Source organism: Alosa alosa, chromosome 6 (assembly GCF_017589495.1).
Source record: "Alosa alosa isolate M-15738 ecotype Scorff River chromosome 6, AALO_Geno_1.1, whole genome shotgun sequence".
Classification (NCBI taxonomy): domain Eukaryota; kingdom Metazoa; phylum Chordata; class Actinopteri; order Clupeiformes; family Clupeidae; genus Alosa; species Alosa alosa.
In genome coordinates, this window is record NC_063194.1 from 5,732,974 (window position 1) to 5,752,526 (window position 19,553).

Here is a 19,553-nt window from a genome sequence, read left to right on the forward strand (position 1 = left end):
AAAACAATTACATTATGTTTTCACTTAGAGCTCAACATGATAGCCTAAGGCTTGCAATTATGCTGCGGCATATCACTGATGTGATACTTGAAAGAGATGTACTCTACTTATTAGTTGATTGCTAAACTGAAAACACTCATTTTATTTTTCACTGCATATACTACATTATATAGCATGGAAACATCAAATAATATAGCATGGAAACATCAACTAACTAGAAATAGCTTACAATAAAGATAAATGGCCTACAATAGAGAGATTATAACAGACACATTAGAGAGATGCATTTACTTGCCTATGTTCTCTTTTCTGGGTGCTGGTGCTTACGAGTTTGGGTCTCAGCTTGGACTGATCCTCAGCTGTGCTCCTCTGATGCTCCAGGGCCATTTGCATGCCTTATTAACTATCTTACACAGATGACTTCTGCAGGTAGGCGGGACAAGCTTCAGGTCCATTCCTGTCACTTAACTTCCCACGAGCCAATCCACTCTGTTACTTTAAACTTTTCTTGGTTGGATGAGGTCACACGTATGCAAATGTTCAAATCATCAGTTTAATAGACACCAGTTTACAGCAATAAGGTTTGAAGGATTATTAATGTGGTTCTTTTCCATACTGTGACTGTTTTGTCACCTCTTCTTCCAGTATAAACTACTTTATGCAAATCATTTCAGATAAAAAAAAAGGGGGGGACATGAATGAACAACATTCTGTTATTTACTGTAATATATTTTTTTTTATATATATATATATATATATATATATACACGGATTGTGCTTTGCCTTTGCAAACATTAAGTAGTTTGAGATAAGAGTGTGGTAGAGAGTTCTATGAACTGGACATTCCTGGACTAAAATTCCTTCTTTTTCCTCACTCTATTCTAGACACACAGAGGGAAAAGATAAATAAGAATAGATTTAAATGAAGGTGAGTGTCACCTACCTAGCAAGCCCAAGCTTGTCGGTCTATCAGTGGTGTCAAACATAAGGCCCGGGGGCCAGATCAGGCCAGCAAGCAGGTTTCATACAGCCCACCAGATGTTTTAGGTAGAAAGGGGGAAAAAAAATCTGTGATAAATTGATTAAACCTACAAACCACCGTCAGGAGGAAGAGGCAAAAAAAACTGACATGGAAGTAGGGTGTTTCAAGAGAGAAAGAGCAGGATATGATGGCAGTAGATGATTTGTACTTGTTTGCTCTCAAGTGTGTAAAGTAAAGGAGTATCACCAAACAACACTGATATCAGTGCAGAGAAATGATAATGACCATGACAGTGATGGCCCCCACCAGATGTCATTCCAACAAATCTGGCCCACTGCCAAATATGAGTTTGACACCCCTGGTCTAAATGTTGGAGATGTAGTTGTATGTCTAACCATGTCAACCATTTTCCATGGCAATATTTTGGTTTGTGGAAATTATTTTATTATCACTTTCTGAAATACAGTATAATAGCCTACTATGGAACTCATTCTTTAACACTTTGTAGCCTACACTAATGCACTCAGGTTGATCGGCCTATATATTTTACAGCCTGACAAGTCTTCCCTTTGCCCATAGGCTATAGCCTACTACCACGACACAGTAGGCAATTGATTGTTTGGATTAAATGCAGGATGATGAAAAAGGAATTCCATTGACAACAAATAGACAAATAATTACATGACCATTTGACTTTCTCTGAAACAGGAAAGGAACTAACCAAGGCTACAGTTTGGAAAGACTTTTTGATTTATAAACGACATTATCACAAATTCGATTGTTATTTCTAGTAGACTAATAATACACCAATGTTTTCTTTGTAGGCCTACTTGTTATAGTGAGTGTCCAAGTTAACGTCTATCTAAGATTAATGGAAAAAGGAGCCAATTGTCATCACCTTAAAGGACACCCACGCCGATTCTGAAGGAAATGAAACCCCTGAAGGGCAGTGGAAAAACAAACTTGGTAAAACTCATGGTGGCTTGTTTTACTTGCGTAGAGCGACCCCTATCATCTAAACACTTGTTCGTCGTTGTATTCGGCTAGAACGCTAAGAGAAAGCACTGGTTATGAAACCAAGGTTGCTGTATTCATTAAATGTTACGATAATTTGCAGTGTGGCGAATGGGTATTGACAACTTCTGCAGCGTGGACGGTTCCGATCCATTTTGGGTAAGTTACAGTCTTGCTCAATTACAACATTCCACAAACGTTATCAATGTCAGCTGTTGCCCATAACACAAGTTTAGCAAGCTAACGCTGCCTCTAATGCCTAGGCTTTTGCTAGCCATGAAGCTAGCGGTATGTTTGCCAGGCCGTCGCCGCCGGTATTTTAGCTTGCTAAGGACGGTGATTTTCAGGAATGGATTTTTGTTTTAACTGATTTCATCAGATTCTCCATTTAAATGGAAACTTCACTCAGGACAATTTTCTGAAATGTAATGTTGAAACGAATGTTACAATGGCCCCTCTAGCTTCTACTTAGATAAGACGTTGTGGTTGTTTTGCAAGAGGTAACGTTAACGTTACGTTAAGCTTGGCTAACGTCAATAACGTACTGTTAGTTGCTTAGCTGGCTAAGTGACAATTACTTGCTTTAAGTAAATTTGCTATCGCTGGATGGTCAAGTTAGCCAGTTAATGCTATTGCCCAACATGATCAGCTGCTGTCCAATGGCCATAGCTAGATGCGAGATTGAACATAACTGGGGTAGTCTTGTTTCATGATACTCTGTACAGTGTACGATATCGTTGCCTCTAATTACTATACCTACTAAGAACTCTTACAATCAGAGACCCAGTAACTAGTGAGTTCAAACTTGTAATTAGCATCCCAATGGTAGGCTATTTGTTAAGGCCCATCAAGTAAATGCATTGTGGTTGTCATGTTCTTCACACAACCCCATCACATTGAACGCTTCAGACACTTAATTAAAACTTAAAAAATACTTCGGTTAACTTAGAGAGAGAGAGCAGAGACAGGACAGAGGAAAAGAGAGAGGTACCGGTTGTTATGCTATTTTATGTTGGGTTATTGAACCAAATGGCTTTTGTACTCTTTGTCATGTAATAAAACTCATGAGCTCTTTTATCCTTGACACACAAGATAGAATATTTGTTCTGATGACATCTTTCCTTTTCCTTCAGGACTGGAATCGTACATGGCAGTCCGACAACCCAGATCTGACGCCGTGCTTTCAAAACACTCTCCTGGTGTGGGTCCCCTGCCTCTACCTCTGGATTTCTGCCCCGTTCTACTTCCTATACCTCAAATTTAATGATCATGGATACATTTGCATGACCCACCTCAACAAAGCCAAAACTGTGAGTTTGACCCACAACTGCTCATGGGTTAAGGAGGCATGCTTTATGACATTCGTGATTTCTTATTATTATTTTTAGAATAATTCTGCCTTTGAACTCTGAGCCATATAGGATGTGTATTCTTTTGTGCTAGGGAAAGCAACATCCTCCCACTGTCTCTTTCCACAGGAGCAACAGGTGCTTGACAGTTTTGTTGCTGCCAGTGTTTGAAAGTCATACTGTGTGTTTATTCTCTTGTTTCCCCAGGCATTCGGTTTTTTACTATGGATTATCTGCTGGGCAGATGTGTTCTATTCTTTCTGGGAAAGAGGCCAAGGACAGGCCCTTGCGCCTGTCTATTTAGTCAGTCCCACGCTACTTGGCATTACAATGGTGAGGAGCCCCCCCATCAGCTATATACAATTTTGTTGTCTTTATTCCACCATAGTGATCTCCTGTTAAAGCAAATGATTACACTGCAAAACCTTCCATTGTGAGAATGTGCATGTGAACAAAGGCACATGCTTTGACTTTTCCTTTTCAAATTGTGTGAGTGTATTATGTGTGAGTGTGTGTGATGTATTGGTTGTGGTGTCACTACAGCGAGAGAGCAATGAGGTAGTACCGAAGCCAAGACAGGAATTTAGTCAGTACCCTTTTGCCACCAAAGGGATCTGATGGAATTTGGCTGCAATCCTGTCCAATTTGATTCAGTCCTCAATCACAAGACAGCCTTGAGGCCATTATTAGTGGGAAGGAACAGTCCATGTGCTCATGATGCCTTATTTATGCCTTATTATTTCTAATTTTAGACTAATTAAATTATTCTTTGGAACTGGAACAGGTCTTGTTTGGTCATTGTTAATGTATGTGTGTGTGTGTGTGTGTGTCTGCAACACCCCCCAACCCCCCCCGCAGTTGCTGGCAACATTCTTTATCCAGTATGAGCGGTTTAAGGGGGTCCAATCATCTGGCGTGATGCTGAACTTCTGGTTCATCGCTGTGGTGTGTGCCACAGTGTCCTTCCGCTCCAAAATACTGCAGGCTCTCAATGAGGTGAGACCCTGGCATCCCGTAACCCACTGTTGCAATGCAACACGCAACATGAGCGTTCAGCACATCATTCCCCAGAACCATTGACCCCATACGAGACACCATAGAAATGTTACTTAAGCATGTTTTGGAGACTGACGCCCGCTCTTTTTGGAATTTTGCCCCCGCAGCCCTCCACTGTGGTGGTGTTCAGATACACCACTTTCTACATCTACTACACCCTTCTGCTCATCTCTCTTTTCCTGTCCTGCCTCTCTGACCGGCCCCCTCTCTTCTCACAAGCCGTGAAGGACCCGGTGAGTGTCAGTGGTTGGTGGCCGCTTTTTCAGACCAAGTGCAGGTGCTTGTCCATTTTTGTTTTTGTTTTTTGTTCAACACTAAAAGTTTCTCACACCTTTTGAACTTGCAGAATCCATGCCCAGAATTTGGAGCCTCATTCTTGTCAAAGATAACATTTTGGTGGATAAACAAGTAAGTAGGCGAATACTGAGGTGTTTGATTTTGAGCGGATGTTAGAATTGCATACATCAGTCACAAACAGAGAGTCCTTTTGTTGTTTTTGTAGGAGACATTGGAGGCTGCATTTACTGCATAATTCAATTTAAGTGATGTTTTGTTAATTTGGTCATAGTGTTTGCTTAATTGACTAAATGTGTCTACATACGCCTATGTCTATGTGTATGTGTGTGTGCCGGAGGTACAGTAATGTATTTGTGTGTGTATCCCCTCTGTAGATTAATGGTGCTGGGCTTCAAAAGACCCTTGGAGGAGAAGGATCTTTGGTCTCTGAACTCAGAGGACCGCTCCCAGAAAGTGGTTCCCCAGCTGGTGCGACGCTGGGACTTTGAGTGCAACAAGGTCAAAAGGTCAGACCGTGGTGTTTCATGTTGTCCTTGTGTATTTCATGTGAGTCATGTATGACAATAAGAATACGACGATACAATATGGAAAAGCAAGTTTTACATCAGACTACTTGTTTTGTTGGTTCTCATTCTGTCGTAATGCATTTATCTGTACATGTAAATGAGGACTACCCTCAATGAACCTCCGAGAATAAATAAAGATTGAATGTGTCTTAATTGAGTTCCATTTTAAAGATTTTCTGGCCTGCTTAAATGCAAGAGACGTCGAGGGCAGTGTGGAGACACATGAGTGACCTAACCTGCCTCCATCCCCTCTCCTCTCCTCCTCAGGCCCTCAGAGAAGACACTGTATTCCCCCAAGCGGCCGGTGATGGGCGAGAAAAAGGACGCGCGTCCGCTGGAAGAGTCTGAGATTCTCCTGGTGAAGACCATGCAGAAGACAGGCGAGCCCTCGCTCTTTAGGGCCCTCTGCCGCACCTTCGGCCCCTACTTCCTGGTCAGCACTGTCTACAAGATCGTCCACGACGTCCTCATGTTTGTAGGGCCCGAGATCCTAAAGTAAGTGCGTCTGATGTAACTTGCCCTGATTAAAAGGCCGTAATGGCTGAAACACATAGGCTGTTGTTTTAACTAAATATAGCTAAGTGATAGTAAAGACTGATGGAACTTTTTGGAACATTTTTTTAAGCCTGATGGAACACTTTGTTCCAGACAGATTGCGACGGATACTATAGTATACTTTAGCAGTTGTACAGTGGTTCAGCGCGTTGCCCTCAGAAGCAAGAATGAAATGTGTTTAGTGGAACTCAGACAGCTGAGAGTAAGTGTGAGTGTGGGTTAAGTGCCACCTGAACGTTGGAGTACTCTTGTCCTAGTTGAGTTTGGCACACAGCAGGAATTTTGCATTGTGGTTTCCCCTTAGCTTGCAGAATAAGACACACCCTAATCACCATTAAAACTAAGCTGAAACCATACCATACTGTCATTTGTACTAAATCAATGGCAGATTGAGCCATCCTTACATGAACTTTTATATATCAGGTTCTCAGGTTATCAGGTTCTTCTGTAAAGCAACTTGCCTCACAGAGACTTACATGATATGTGTCAATAGTCATTAGTATGTGTGCATCCTTGGAACCTGTGACCTGTGGCGTGACTAAGGAGCGGTACTTCTGGCTTCTTGCTTGACTGGTTGTACCATGAAAAAGCATGTGAATTCTTTTACAGTGCTAAGTGCTCCATGTGAGGGGACTTGAAAGAGTGAAACTATTCGATGAGATTCTCAGATATGATCCAAAGACACAAGTGCTCAGCTCACGCCCCTTCATGATGGAACCCCCTCATGTTTTAATTCCCTCTTCCTCCTCTTGCCCTCTCGTAGGCAGCTGATTCAGTTTGTGAACGACACCAGCGCCCCTTCCTGGCAAGGCTACTTCTACACGGCACTGCTGTTTGTGTGCTCCTGCGTGCAGACGCTCATCCTGCAGCGCTACTTCCACGTGTGCTTTGTCACGGGCATGCGGCTCCGCACCGCCATCATCGGCGCCGTCTACAGGAAGGTGAGGACTGCACACCTGTTGGTTACCATGACGCTGGCTTATTACTGCACAGTGTGTTTGACAGGTCAATAATGTAGGTTCTTTTGTGTGCATTGTAAACACAGGAATGACTGTGCCATCTCATCCATGAAATGTCAGGCATGGTTTTCTGCATGGTGTTTGCCACTAAAAGCAGATTTTTCATAACATATGCTCAAAACAAATATTTGCCAACTGTAGATGAACTATCTGTGTGTGAGTGCCTGTGTATGGATGCACTTAAGTTGTAAATTATTATTAATTCCTAATTTATCAATTTCCGTCATTCAACATCTATCATTCACTCACATTGCCCAGACTCATTGCTTTTAAGCTCTGTAAGGCGTGGATCACACTGACCAGTGGCAAGCGGCAGGTTTCCTATTGTTCTCTATGGTTCGGCAGTGCTTGCCGCTGGCCAATGTGATCCCCACCTAATGCCCACAACACAATCAAAGCGCTACCATCCAGACGTCTCAGATGACTCCGCTATGATTGGCTTGTCTGCTTCAGGCCCTGGTCATCACCAACGCGGCACGGCGGACATCCACAGTGGGGGAGATCGTGAACCTGATGTCTGTGGATGCCCAACGCTTCATGGAGCTCATTACTTACATCAACATGGTCTGGTCAGCCCCTTTGCAAGTGGTACTTGCCCTCTACTTCCTCTGGCAGGTGAGTGGTATGCAAACCACACACATGGACACACCCAGAGCATTACAGAGGATGTGGAAACAGAAAGGTGTGTGTGTGTGTGTGCGTGTGTGTGCATACATCTATACTGGTAGGTGTACAACACAACACAAGCATGAACTCAGCAAACCAGTACAACCAAGGCTTACACAGTAAATTCCTGTGTATAGTAGAGTCTTGGCTGAGACTACTCCTGTGAAAGTGATATAGTTATTGTGGTGATAGTCAGCCATCAGTGATGGACCCCTAGACGCTACAACTGTTTCAAAAGACTTTGTGATCCTCCTTAATCAAACACACTGTTCTTTTCTTCCTAGAATCTTGGACCATCTGTTCTGGCTGGTGTTGCTGTGATGGTGCTTATGGTGCCAATTAATGCTGTCATCGCCATGAAGACCAAAGCCTACCAGGTCTGGCTACTCACAAAAAGCTCATTTTAGTCAGGCTGTGTTTTTGTTTGTTTCTGTGATCAGTTTCAAAGACAGGTTTGTCTTTGGGACTTAGGTTTGAAATGATTAAGCCTACCTCCAGACTGAATTTCCTGGAAGGGAAATGCCATCTGATACTATTTCCTTAAACTAGTCTAGTCCTCTAAACCATCATTTAACTTGACCAGATGTACCAGAAACTGTAAGTGACTAATACTGATGTTGTTTTGCAGTAGCTAGCATGTTAGAGCTATGTTTAAAAATTAGCTACCTCTCTAATTATTAGCTAATACCTTCTGTTCTTGACCCACTGATAGTGTTGTGATTTGGCTAGTTTACATTTATATTTATTTACATGTATTCATTTACCAGACACTTCTATCAAAAGTGACTTACATATGTCAATTATATTGTAAGAGTCATTGTCTCCGGAGCAGCTTGGTGTTAAGTGCCTTGTTCAAGGGCACAACGGTAGAAGTTGGGAATTGAACCCACAACTTTTCAGGTTACTAATTGCTAGCCCAGCTCCTTAACCACTATGCCCCCAGGTGGCTCAGATGAAAAACAAAGACGGGCGCATCAAGCTGATGAACGAGGTTCTGAACGGCATCAAGGTGCTCAAGCTCTATGCCTGGGAGCTGGCCTTCAGGGACAAGGTGACGGCTATCAGAGAGAGCGAGCTGCGCGTGCTCAAGAAGATCGCTTATCTGGGCGCTGTGTCCACCTTCACCTGGGTCTGCGCTCCCTTCCTGGTGAGAACACACACTCCACGTTCAGAAGCTAGGGACTTTTGGTGTGTGTGTGTGTGTGTGTGTGTGTATACTAGTTCATTGCCAAGATGATGTATTATATGCTGTTCCATGAAAGTGGAAACCACTTCAAAGTGGGAAACAAATCAAAGTCAAACCTGTGATTCGAATTCACTCCACTCCTTTGCAAGCCTCTGATTGCCTAGTATCTTTACTCTACATATCTGTAATTAGTGATATGATTTCATTTGGTGTCCTCCAGAGAGACACGTTTGTATATATATTCTTGTCTTTAAATTGCGGCTTCTTAGCTGGGTTTTTGAACAATATACATAATATGAACCGCACAAGAGGGCATTTCACATGTTGAAGTTTGTGCTGAATATGACTTCCAGAAATAATCCGAAAACACAAAGGGTTTGTGTCCTTCACAACTTGATGGCACTCAAAACAGTGTATTTGTATTTCCTGTGTGTCTTCTTCCTCTGTAGGTGGCCCTGTCCACTTTCGCCGTGTACGTGCTTGTGGACGATAACAACGTGCTGGATGCTCAAAAGGCCTTTGTCTCCCTGGCGCTGTTCAACATCCTGCGTTTCCCTCTCAACATGCTGCCCATGGTCATCAGCAGCATGGTCCAGGTCAGTCGCATGACATCCTCTCTCTGTCTCTCTCTCTCTTTCTGTCTGTCTCTCTCTTTCTTTCTGTCTGTCTCTCTTTCTCTTTCTTGCTATCTTTATCACTCTTTATCTCTGTCTGTCTCTGCCTCTCTTTTCCTTGTTCTGTCTGATTGTAGCTGACCGACAGGTCAGGAAAAAGTTCTGTAAGGGAAAAGTTCCTTATAGGTCTGTTGAAAGTGCTTAATGTTCTCTTGTGGGCTTTTTCTGGTAAGAAGTGCCTTTTGGGTTAGAAAAAGGTTGATAGTGCCAAGAAGCAAGACTAATCTCATCTAAGTTCCTCAGCCAGTGATGTTCTTACTCAGAAAATGTTGGCTGATAGTGGAAGGCCACTGTCTGTTTAGAAAAACATCAACTATCACTATCATTAAAAACAGTTTTAAAATATTGTAATAACAGTTTTAGATTTAGATTTAAACTCCCTTTTTCTCCTGTAATTTGATTTAGTAAATCTTTCCTGGGGGGATAACTGATATGTTTACGGCATTGATTGAATCGCAGTGGCTTCCCCTAATGGGACAAGCCAAAACCCCATTTTTCCTGAAAATTGTAGTTTCCTAAACCAGAAATAGTCTGAAACTTAGTCATTTTGTGAAGTTGTGATGAAATGGCAACTGGTGAGTCACCACTGCCCTCTGCCATAGAGCACTAGCAGTAATTACAATCACCACATCTGTCATCTCCAAAATCCCTGTAAAACCTTTTCTGTATGTTTTCCTATATTTATGGTGGCTCATTTGGTGTTCCCTGTCTTGTTTGGACTGTGTGTTCTCTCCTGCCCCCGTGGTGGTGATCGGCTGGTTGGTTGGTGTCCGTCCCTGATGTCGACCCCAAGGCCAGCGTGTCCATGAAGCGCCTGCGAGTCTTCCTGTCCCACGAGGAGCTGGACGAGGACAGCGTGGATCGCAAAGCCATCACTGGATGTAAGTCACCTCTTCCCCTGTCCTGTCACTGTCATGTCTGTGGTGGAGCCCCCCCCCACAATATGAGTGCTATAGAGCTGGGTCATTCCACGTCAGTTCAACCAGGGCCCACGCACTTAGGTCTCAAAAAATTCTGAAAAAACTGCAAATCTTTCTTTTTTATTTTCCACCCTGAACATGGGCAAAATGCCCCATTGACATCAATATGTTTTATATAGAGTCACCACACTGCCACCTGTGGTTGTATAGAGTAACCTGTGGTAGCTCTATACAAAACATATTGATGTCAATGGTGCATTTTGCCCATGTTCAGGGTGGATAGTGAAAAAGAAAGATTTGCATAAGATAAGTCAAATTGGTGTTTTTAAAAAGAAAAGATCATGGAGAATAAAGAAAAAAATATTTAAAAAATCTTTGTATATTCCCACAAGGTGTTTAGGTGCTCTGAAAATGAGAACCAAAATGATTTTTTAGACTTGTAAGGTCTGCTGTTCAGACCCTGAAATGATTTATTTTCTGTTCATTGTTTTTTGTGAGAGTGTTTCTACTTATCTCAGTAAGGAAAATAAATCAAGAGCCTATGTTGAGTACAAATATGTCTTCTGAAGGCTTAAACAGAGCCCAGACAAAAAGTCCAATAAAATTTGTATCAACTTTGAGGGACAGCTATGACCATGCAGGATTAACCAGACCAAACGTGACGATTTTGCTACATACTATTCCTATTTATGTACCAGCATGCAAAATTTGAGCCTCCTACATGGTTTAGTTCTTGCGCTGTGGGCTTGTGAACTTTGACCAAAAAAAGAGGCCGAACAAAATCGACACCCCCTCCCCCTGTAAAACTGGCTGTATCTTGGAAAGTATTGATCTTACATAAGAGTAATTTTACAGTGTGTCTCCTAGGTAACATAGGTACACCTGGTAATTTTTTCAGAATTTTTTGAGACCTAAGTGCGTGGGCCCTGGTTGAATTGACGTGGAATGACCCAGCTGTAGTTTTGCCATGCCACAATTGGGCTGTTTATGTGAACGAAGACGACAAACAAACACAGTTTGCTTGGCAGCGGGAGTTATTGATGGCCTGGTAAAGCAAAGTCGTCCTTGATTTGTCATTTTGTTTTGGAAAGCAGAGAGGAGGAAACTTTTGGGTGGAGCTGTTGGTTTTCTCGATTCCGAATCAGAGGTTGTAGAATGTTGGGCACAGTGTGGTTGGCTAAATATTTCTTTCTGTGAAGGATGCTGATTTGAGATGAAATGTTCACCATCACCTGGAAGAACTGAGATTACCATGGCTTTGAGCATGACACAGGCCATTGCAGTTAAAAGATTTGGTATTCCCTAAAGGCTAGGAAATCAGACTTGTGGCTGAAAGGTCGCTGGTGCGATCCCCTGATCGAAGGGGAAATTATGGGGTGAGTGATTGAACAGTGCTCTCCCGTCCTTCAACATCCACAGCTGAAGTGCCCTTGAGCATGGCACCTAACCCCCAACTGCTCCCTGGGCACCTGGCTGTCCACTGCTTTGTTGTCTCAAACCTGTTTTTACTGTAGTCGACCATACAGAAGCTCCTCCCTTCAACATCATATAATGATGGGCCATATAAAACCAGGGTTGTTGTGTCTTTGTATCTCAAAAACATGTTTATATGTTTCTTCCACACTGTTTTAGTGTGTGAGCCATTGCCATATTCTAGTGGTTATAAGTAGGGCCTCATTTATACATGGAGGCAGATAACTCACTTGAACCCCACAGTTAGCCTACTACAAGGGAGTCACTATCTGACCAGTAAGGGTATTAGGAATGGAAATTTGAGTATGTTTGTAATGTTTGTTGGATGTTATCTTGAGAGTGCTGTGAAAATAATGATGTTATGTATGCTAGGAGTGACTAATCACTGTGCAATCCATCAAAAGTGTTTGCACCAGTCAATATGCTCTTGGTGCAACAGGTCATTTATTCCCTTTTTAGTACATGGGGACTGGAAAGCACCAGAATATAATTAAACCTAATTAAAGGTCTTGTGAATGATTACTCTTCAGAAGAAAGAAAAACTACCGGAAACATGTCTTGGTGTTTGCTGACTTGCTTTGCTCTTTGACATTCTAAGTGCCCACCTGGAAACATGAAATATTTACTTGCTTGAAAGTGCTTCAAAGTGTTAGAACAACACAATGTTTTCCTCAGTAAGGCACCTCTAAACGGCCTGAGAGAGTGGATGAAATAGTGACAGTCATTGTTTCATGACTGAGAGAGGCTCTTGAGGGTGCTGCTCACTCACTCTCTCTCCCTCTCTCCCTCTCTAGCTCCAGACAGCATCAGTATTGTGGATGGTTCTTTCAGCTGGTCCAAAGGGGATGACCCCGCTTTGAAGAGGTAAGGACCATGGCTGACCTCTTCATTTGAAAACATCAATCTAATGTGGCTCTGTCTGTCTGTCTGTTTGTTTGGGTTAATCCAACTTGGAGTGTAAACTTCTGTTATAGTAATTAAGTTTTACAGTGTAATTCCTATTCACAAGAACAATGATATATAGAATAAACAAAGGCCGCTGACACTGCCAAAGCAAACAAGGTCAGACTCCTAATTTTTGGTTTGGATCTGTGTGGGCTTCATCTTCAGTGTATCGTCCAGACAGCAACACGTGGCTGTGGTTTGCTTTGTGGTTGTTTGTAATCCTCACTGGAAGGTTGATCACATCTCGCCTGAGCCGATGAGGTGCGAGAATTGAGACCGCTAGTTGGCAGCCATAAAATGTGGCAGATTTTTATATCAGAATTATGTCGCAGAATATAAAAGCCCTCTTACTTAACGAACAGTGATCATAACCTGATGTGAGATACAGAACTGCTGTCCCGTTTTATCTTTCTATCTACAAATTACACAAACGTCTGTCTGTTTGTTTGTCTGTCTGTCTGTTTGCATATCTCTCAAACAGTTCCTCCAATTGATTTCAAACATGACCAGTGTCTTGTAATGGGCACAAGTAAGTATAGTGCCAAGTTTGACGTTGTTTGGATAAGTAATACAAGAGATATCGTTAAATATATTGGTAAAAGAAGCACACATTGGCTTTTTCCCCTCTACTGTATCCACTCCCCCTCTCAAACAGCACTGTAGGCTCACATATCGTTCGAACCTCTAGTCCAATTGATTTCACACTTGACGGGTGTTTTGCTACGGGCACGAGTAAGTGCAGTGCCAAGTTTGACGTTGTTTGGATAAGTAACGCAAAAGATATTGTTAAATATATCGGTAAAAGAAGCACACGTTGGGTTTCTCCGCTCTACTGTAGCCACTCCCTCTCTTACACAGCGCAGGACCAGAGACAGAGAGGGTAAGTGGAGTTTTGGCAGCACTGAATCAGGGCACAGCATGAGTCCAGATGCAAGATGTTTGGATGATTATCATGTCTGACGTCAACAATAAAGATTCCCTGTATGCAGTTTGCTTGCCTAAAATGATTCCCGATATTGCAACAACATGCTAACAAAAACTCTTCAAATAGCCCAGGCTACTTTGGACTTGAGACTTTGAATAAACTAAAGACCGTTCCGACTGCAAGGTCCCAAATTGAAACGAGCGATAGGCTAATAGCCCCGAATTTAACAACGTTTCAGAATGCCACACAGCAAGACAACAAGTGGCAGACAGAGCGACATGTCACTTATGCTACCAAAAACATGTTTGGCATGATTGAATGGGCACTGCACTAGTTTATTACAACCCTCCATCTTTAAAATATGTGTTCCTGACTGTTGCTTCCACAGTGAACTGCTGGCCCATGGCATGGCAGTATACTTGGCCTATAAACCTGATTTACATTTTACATTTACATGACATATTCACTTAAATTTTTTGGTGACCTGTAAATACTTTTATGAACAATGTGTATACACCTGACATTGACTGACAGTGACAGTGTCACCACGTAACTCTTGAAGACGGGCCATATGATGATGATTTGGTTCTTCTCTAACCCTTTTCCCGTGCCTCACTCCTGCCTCCTATTTACCCACTTTGCTGCTTCTGCTGGTGGTGGTGATGGTGGGTGATGCCCTCCCCCTGCCCGCCCCCCTCAACCCTCTCGTTGCCATTGTCTCAGGCTGCTCTGCCCCTCTGTCTCTCCTTGTGCAGGATTAACGTGCATATCCCAGAAGGCTCCCTGGTGGCGGTGGTGGGTCATGTGGGCTGTGGGAAGTCATCGCTGCTCTCTGCTCTGCTGGGGGAGATGCACAAACAGGAAGGGTCCGTCAGCATCAAGGTAGGAAGGGAAGTATAATGCCAAGCATGTGTGATTGTGATGTAATTTAGCCCAGAATATTGCCGGTTCAACAAACTTTTTAATGGGGCCAAAGTCCTGTCCGATCTGTCGTGTAGTTTGAACAGGCTCACGATGTCCGATTAGAAAACGTCACAATCAGCATTCCAGCTCCGGTCCGATGTCAGAATTGTACGTCACAGCATGCCGATTTTTTTGTCATTTGTCTTGCAGTGTGAGCAGTTGAAAGTACAGTGTGAGCACAGCAGTCACATCCAATTGAAACGTGTAGTGTAGTTGCTATATTGTACATGACTGGGTATAAAAAGCAGTGTCTGTCTGGCGTAAGACTAAAGCAGTAAGCACTTACCCATACCCCTCGGACAGATGCTCTAGAATATCACTCTGACTCTGAAAGTGAACATTAAGGCAAGCTTACATAACCTTGCCATCATGTATGTTTATCCCCAATTATATTTCCAAAATGATTATAAAGTTAAGGCAAAAATTACAGCCACAGCTACAGCCTTCATGTAATAGCACAAGTTGAGTTGCACTTGAACATGGAGTCTCCATATACCACGCTGTGTCAAGAGTTTTCCCTCCTCCCTTAGGGCTCAGTGGCCTACGTGCCCCAGCAGGCCTGGATCCAGAATGCCACCCTGCGAGACAACATCGTCTTCGGGCATGAGAAAAAGGACATGTGGTACCAGCGGGTGGTGGATTCCTGTGCCCTCCTGCCCGACCTGGAGATCCTGCCTGGAGGAGATGCCACTGAGATCGGAGAGAAGGTATAACCCAGCACCCCCACCATTATGGGTACCTCATACATGGTGGTAGCATGCTAAGTACAGTTTCTGGGATGCGAATGTAATAATCAGCACAGCTAGCAAAAACTGCAAAACAGTCATCATAATGTCTATATCATAATTTAACATTACACTTGGGTCCCAACCAGTCCACCACTGAAGTTCTTTTGATCCACAACTTGTTGTGAAGCGGTTTATCCAATGCTCTGTACAAGCCCCTGAGGGTTTTGTGATTTTGAAAAATTCACTGAGCCGTCTAGTCTTTGACTGCCTAGTGCTCTGGGGATGGCACAATAGATTGTAAGTTATGGAGCCAGCCTAGCCGAGCGGATAGGACAGCTCACCCACACTGGCACACGGAGAACACCATTAATCCCCTGGGCGTCTAGCCTAGTCAGCAGATTTGGAGATCCGTTGTGGCAGTGATGAGTCACTGGCCGTAGCCTCGGTCACCAGACGGTGGCCCAGACCTATAATTAAATGCCCTGTAGTAGCCTCTGGGACCAGGCTTAGTGCATTCCTCAATGAATGGTTATTTTTTTGTCAATGGGTGGCTGAAGCTGACTGTCACTGTTTGTGAGGACATCTTCCATCTATCTGTTGTGTCACCACAGACTGTAATGTTGACTTGAGTCACGAAAACTTTGAAGGTTGTTTGTGAAATATTATATTTTTGTATTGTTTTGTATTGTTATTTTGATGTTTTATTTACCCCACCTTTAAACCAACTCTGTGTTTGTTTGGTATGTGTTTGGTCTGTAGGGTGTTAATCTGTCAGGTGGTCAGAAGCAGCGGGTGAGCCTGGCTCGGGCAGTGTACTGTGACTGTGCCGTCTACCTGCTGGATGACCCTCTGTCGGCCGTGGACGCCCACGTGGGAAAGCACATCTTCGAAAAGGTCATCGGTCCTCAGGGCCTGCTCCAGGGGAGGGTAAGGTTGACTGCAGTCGCATTCAGTCCAGTTCTACTACATTGTTATTAATGATGATCGTGACTGAACACTTCTTGGGAAAAAAAGGTCTTAATTAAATTGAAATGAAGACTACTGGAGGCAGTTGCATAAACACACTGGTAACAGGCTGTGTCCGAAACGGGGAAAATGCTGCCTTTTAAGATAGCATTCGGGTGCATGGAGGCATGCCCGAATCAAATATTTCTATAAAATGCTGCCTTCTAAGACACCTCGGTTTTGCCAAATTTTTAAGGCAGCGTAGATGTATCTTTCATGCTGCCTTCAATGTCCAAAATTCTATCTAATTGTGAGCTGAAAGATGCAGTCAAACATTACGTTATTCTGCTTTCTGGTATCCTGGCAACGCCGTTCTGTGTTGCTATCTTGCTAGGCCTCCAAAACAGAGTTCGTAGCTGGTACCTTGATGCCTGCTAAGGCAAGAGACTCGCTAGATAGGCAGGCAGCTGCCTTCTGTTTCGGACAGACCCTTAGTCATTAATTTAAAATCTTGATTAATAGTCAGATTATCTAAAGACGCCTGAACAAGACTGTTGCATAAAATAAACCCATGGCTATCTTTAGTAACTCAGACTACTTTACATTGCATTGTGGGAACACTGGAAAAGTAAGACAAGAACAGGAATATGGGAGTTTTTCCTTGCCACTGTTGCCATATGGCGTTCTTGTAGGGGGTTAAGGGTTAACACAATAATAGAGAAGAAAATAGTAATAATAATAATACATTTTGAGGCTAATGCAGCAAGTTGTTGCAGTAGTATAAAGGCTTTGCTAACAAATGCCTACATAACCCTACAAACCGCAAGCCCTTGTTGCGGACCCCCATAATATACCAGCAATAATGACCAATAATATACCAGCATTTCCTTCAGTAATTTCTCTTCGTTGCTGTGGCCGTTAATGATCCAATCAGCAACATATTAACATGCCAAGCAATATCAGAAATACTTCAGAAATACAGCGGTCATGTCGTTAGTAATTGTTGTGATTGTATGAATTTATATACAGACGTTTAAGGAACACAACGACCGGAAAACTGGCAGCCTTAATGGACCCGTTCACTTCAAATTCACTGTCAAATCCACTTCAGAATTCACTGCTAATTCTTTCAGGGACTCCTTTCATACCATTCTCATTGCTCCATTCCGTTCTTCTCTGTGTCCATCCACAGACGCGTGTTTTGGTGACCCATGGGCTGAGCTTCCTGCCCCAGGTCGACCTCATCCTCGTGATGGTGGACGGCGAGATCACGGAGGCTGGCTCCTACACGGAGCTGCTGGGCCGACAGGGGGCCTTCGCCGACTTTGTCCACACCTACGCCAACGCCGAACAGACCGAAGATGAAACGGGTGACCCCTCAAAGCCGTAGATACTGTCTGCTTGCTTCTGTCCTTACATGCTTTTACATTTCATTTTCCCCATCATCCCTTGTGTCGTCCCGTCGTGTATATATTGTGTTCAGATGACTGTGAGGGGTGTTGTCATGTTCTGACCCCAGTGATAAGGCATTTGGTTTGTTAAGCTGCCCTTATCTGGGTATATCTCAACACACCATCTGTTTTGCATGGTGAGCGATGGGAGGGTTATCGGCCTATTGATGTGCAGCACACACATGCACCATGCACATTTGAACGCTTACTGAAGCATTATGGGAGTTTTGATCTACATCTAGCAAGGTACCGACCTGAAAGCAACCAAAAGCCTTGGAAATGCCACTCGCAGTCCCAGGTGGTTAATAAGCACTCTTTTTGCGCTGTTGCTCTTTGATTATTTATCTTTTTGCGGGGCGTTCCTACCCGGACCACTGAACAGTATAGTGCATAGCGCTGGATGGCCAGTGGGAATGACGGATGTGTTTATCAGTCTTCCACATGACCGTAGTCCATCCAAATTAGTTTGAAGATGATACAAATGGCAGATTGTTGCATAGTGTAAATTGTGGATCCATTTGAACATCAGAGCATTGCAATTTCATTACAGAGACTCCTAGTAGTTGTCCTCTTAAAGCCATGTGTCTTTTTGGGTAACTAACTACAGTATAACAGTTCACTAATGTGACTGTTTCATTTGCTGCTCAAGCCCCCTTGTGGCCAATCTGTGCGTGGCCAAGATTTCTGTGTATTGTCAGTTTGCATTTCTAGTCTAGGTCCTCAATAGCATAAATCTGCATGTAACGTACTCTGGTGTTTTATATTTCACATGGTTCCTGTAAATTAGTCTACACAAGAACTTAGATAAGTTTCAACTTAGTGTTTAGTTTCTAAGAGGTCAACATATATTGATTACTCTGTGGAATACTTTTGGGAGATTATGCAAGTTACCTTAGATCAGAAAGAAAGAAAATAGGGTTTAAAGGGACACCAGGCAAGCCTGATGCTTTTTCTCTACGAAACTCCCCCTCGCTCGGTCTGAAGCTCTTTTCCTTTTCTTTGTGTCTTCCGTCAAGGGTTTTCGCTGCTTCTTCGCCGGCTCTGCCATTATACACACGTTTGCAACAATCTCTAGCGTTTAGTTAGCCTGCCTCTGTGCTGTAAACTGATCCTGCTTCCCCGTCGGGCGGTAGGATACACAGAACTTGCAAGTGGGATATTCTTCCTACAGGCAGTAGGGGCGGGCGAGAGAGTCTTCATTCGCCCCGTAATGAGTCATTTAACCATATACCGACTTACGAAGATGATTAATTAACACGAAAACGTTGCCTGGTGTCCCTTTAATGGAAGTTATCTTTGAGAAAGTAATTTGTAGTATGATATGATATTGCCTCATTGTGGTCAGTGTATGATGAAGTTTGTCAAAAATGTAGTTGAAATAACTATTGTGGCTCAGGGCATCATGATTATGCTTCCCACAAGTATAGAACAGGGTCTCTACTTCAAAAAACGTTTATTTATTAATTAATTAATTAATTTATTTATTCATAGAATTTTGAGCCTCAAAATGACTGGAAAAAGGACACTGACTTTAGTAGGAAGTTTTAGAGCAGTGAAAAATGGGCTGCCTCCATTGCTGGGCTTCAACAGGAGCAGGTTGGGCTACCCCCAGGCAGCAAGGCACTCTCTCTCGTCCTCAGTTCTGGCTCTGCTGGTGGGACCGCTCAGGTTCAGTGATTATAGAGTGCTGGGCCGCCACTGGCGTAGAGTTCATGAGATTGACTCCAGCCCAGTCACACGGAATGAATAATTGCAGCAGTGTGGCCAGGCCCCCCCAGACAGCTGTGTGAGAATGGGCCTCACCTCCCTGGGAAGCCCAGAAGGCTGAGGACAAACAGC

The 19,553-nt window shown here is 43.3% G+C and overlaps 1 protein-coding gene across 2 annotated transcripts in view; it reads left to right on the forward strand.

Moving 5' to 3' along the window:
- The first annotated feature begins 1,623 nt into the window (after positions 1-1,623).
- The window catches only part of abcc1 (ATP-binding cassette, sub-family C (CFTR/MRP), member 1), a 34,348-nt gene continuing 16,418 nt past the window's right edge, over positions 1,624-19,553 (forward strand). Inside the window, exons 1-19 of one of the 2 annotated variants that reach the window (XM_048246226.1) lie at positions 1,624-2,155; positions 3,130-3,306; positions 3,553-3,678; positions 4,204-4,341; positions 4,509-4,634; positions 4,748-4,809; positions 5,073-5,204; positions 5,532-5,759; positions 6,583-6,760; positions 7,292-7,453; positions 7,789-7,881; positions 8,448-8,651; positions 9,140-9,286; positions 10,158-10,245; positions 12,552-12,621; positions 14,383-14,509; positions 15,121-15,297; positions 16,078-16,245; positions 17,456-17,633. In XM_048246226.1, coding sequence (XP_048102183.1) covers positions 2,108-2,155; positions 3,130-3,306; positions 3,553-3,678; positions 4,204-4,341; positions 4,509-4,634; positions 4,748-4,809; positions 5,073-5,204; positions 5,532-5,759; positions 6,583-6,760; positions 7,292-7,453; positions 7,789-7,881; positions 8,448-8,651; positions 9,140-9,286; positions 10,158-10,245; positions 12,552-12,621; positions 14,383-14,509; positions 15,121-15,297; positions 16,078-16,245; positions 17,456-17,633 — 2,629 coding nt within the window. In that variant the 5' untranslated portion in view covers positions 1,624-2,107. Of the gene's footprint in view, positions 2,156-2,307; positions 2,422-3,129; positions 3,307-3,552; positions 3,679-4,203; positions 4,342-4,508; positions 4,635-4,747; positions 4,810-5,072; positions 5,205-5,531; positions 5,760-6,582; positions 6,761-7,291; positions 7,454-7,788; positions 7,882-8,447; positions 8,652-9,139; positions 9,287-10,157; positions 10,246-12,551; positions 12,622-14,382; positions 14,510-15,120; positions 15,298-16,077; positions 16,246-17,455; positions 17,634-19,553 lie in introns of those variants that run through there. The other variant, XM_048246227.1, reaches the window with a different exon arrangement.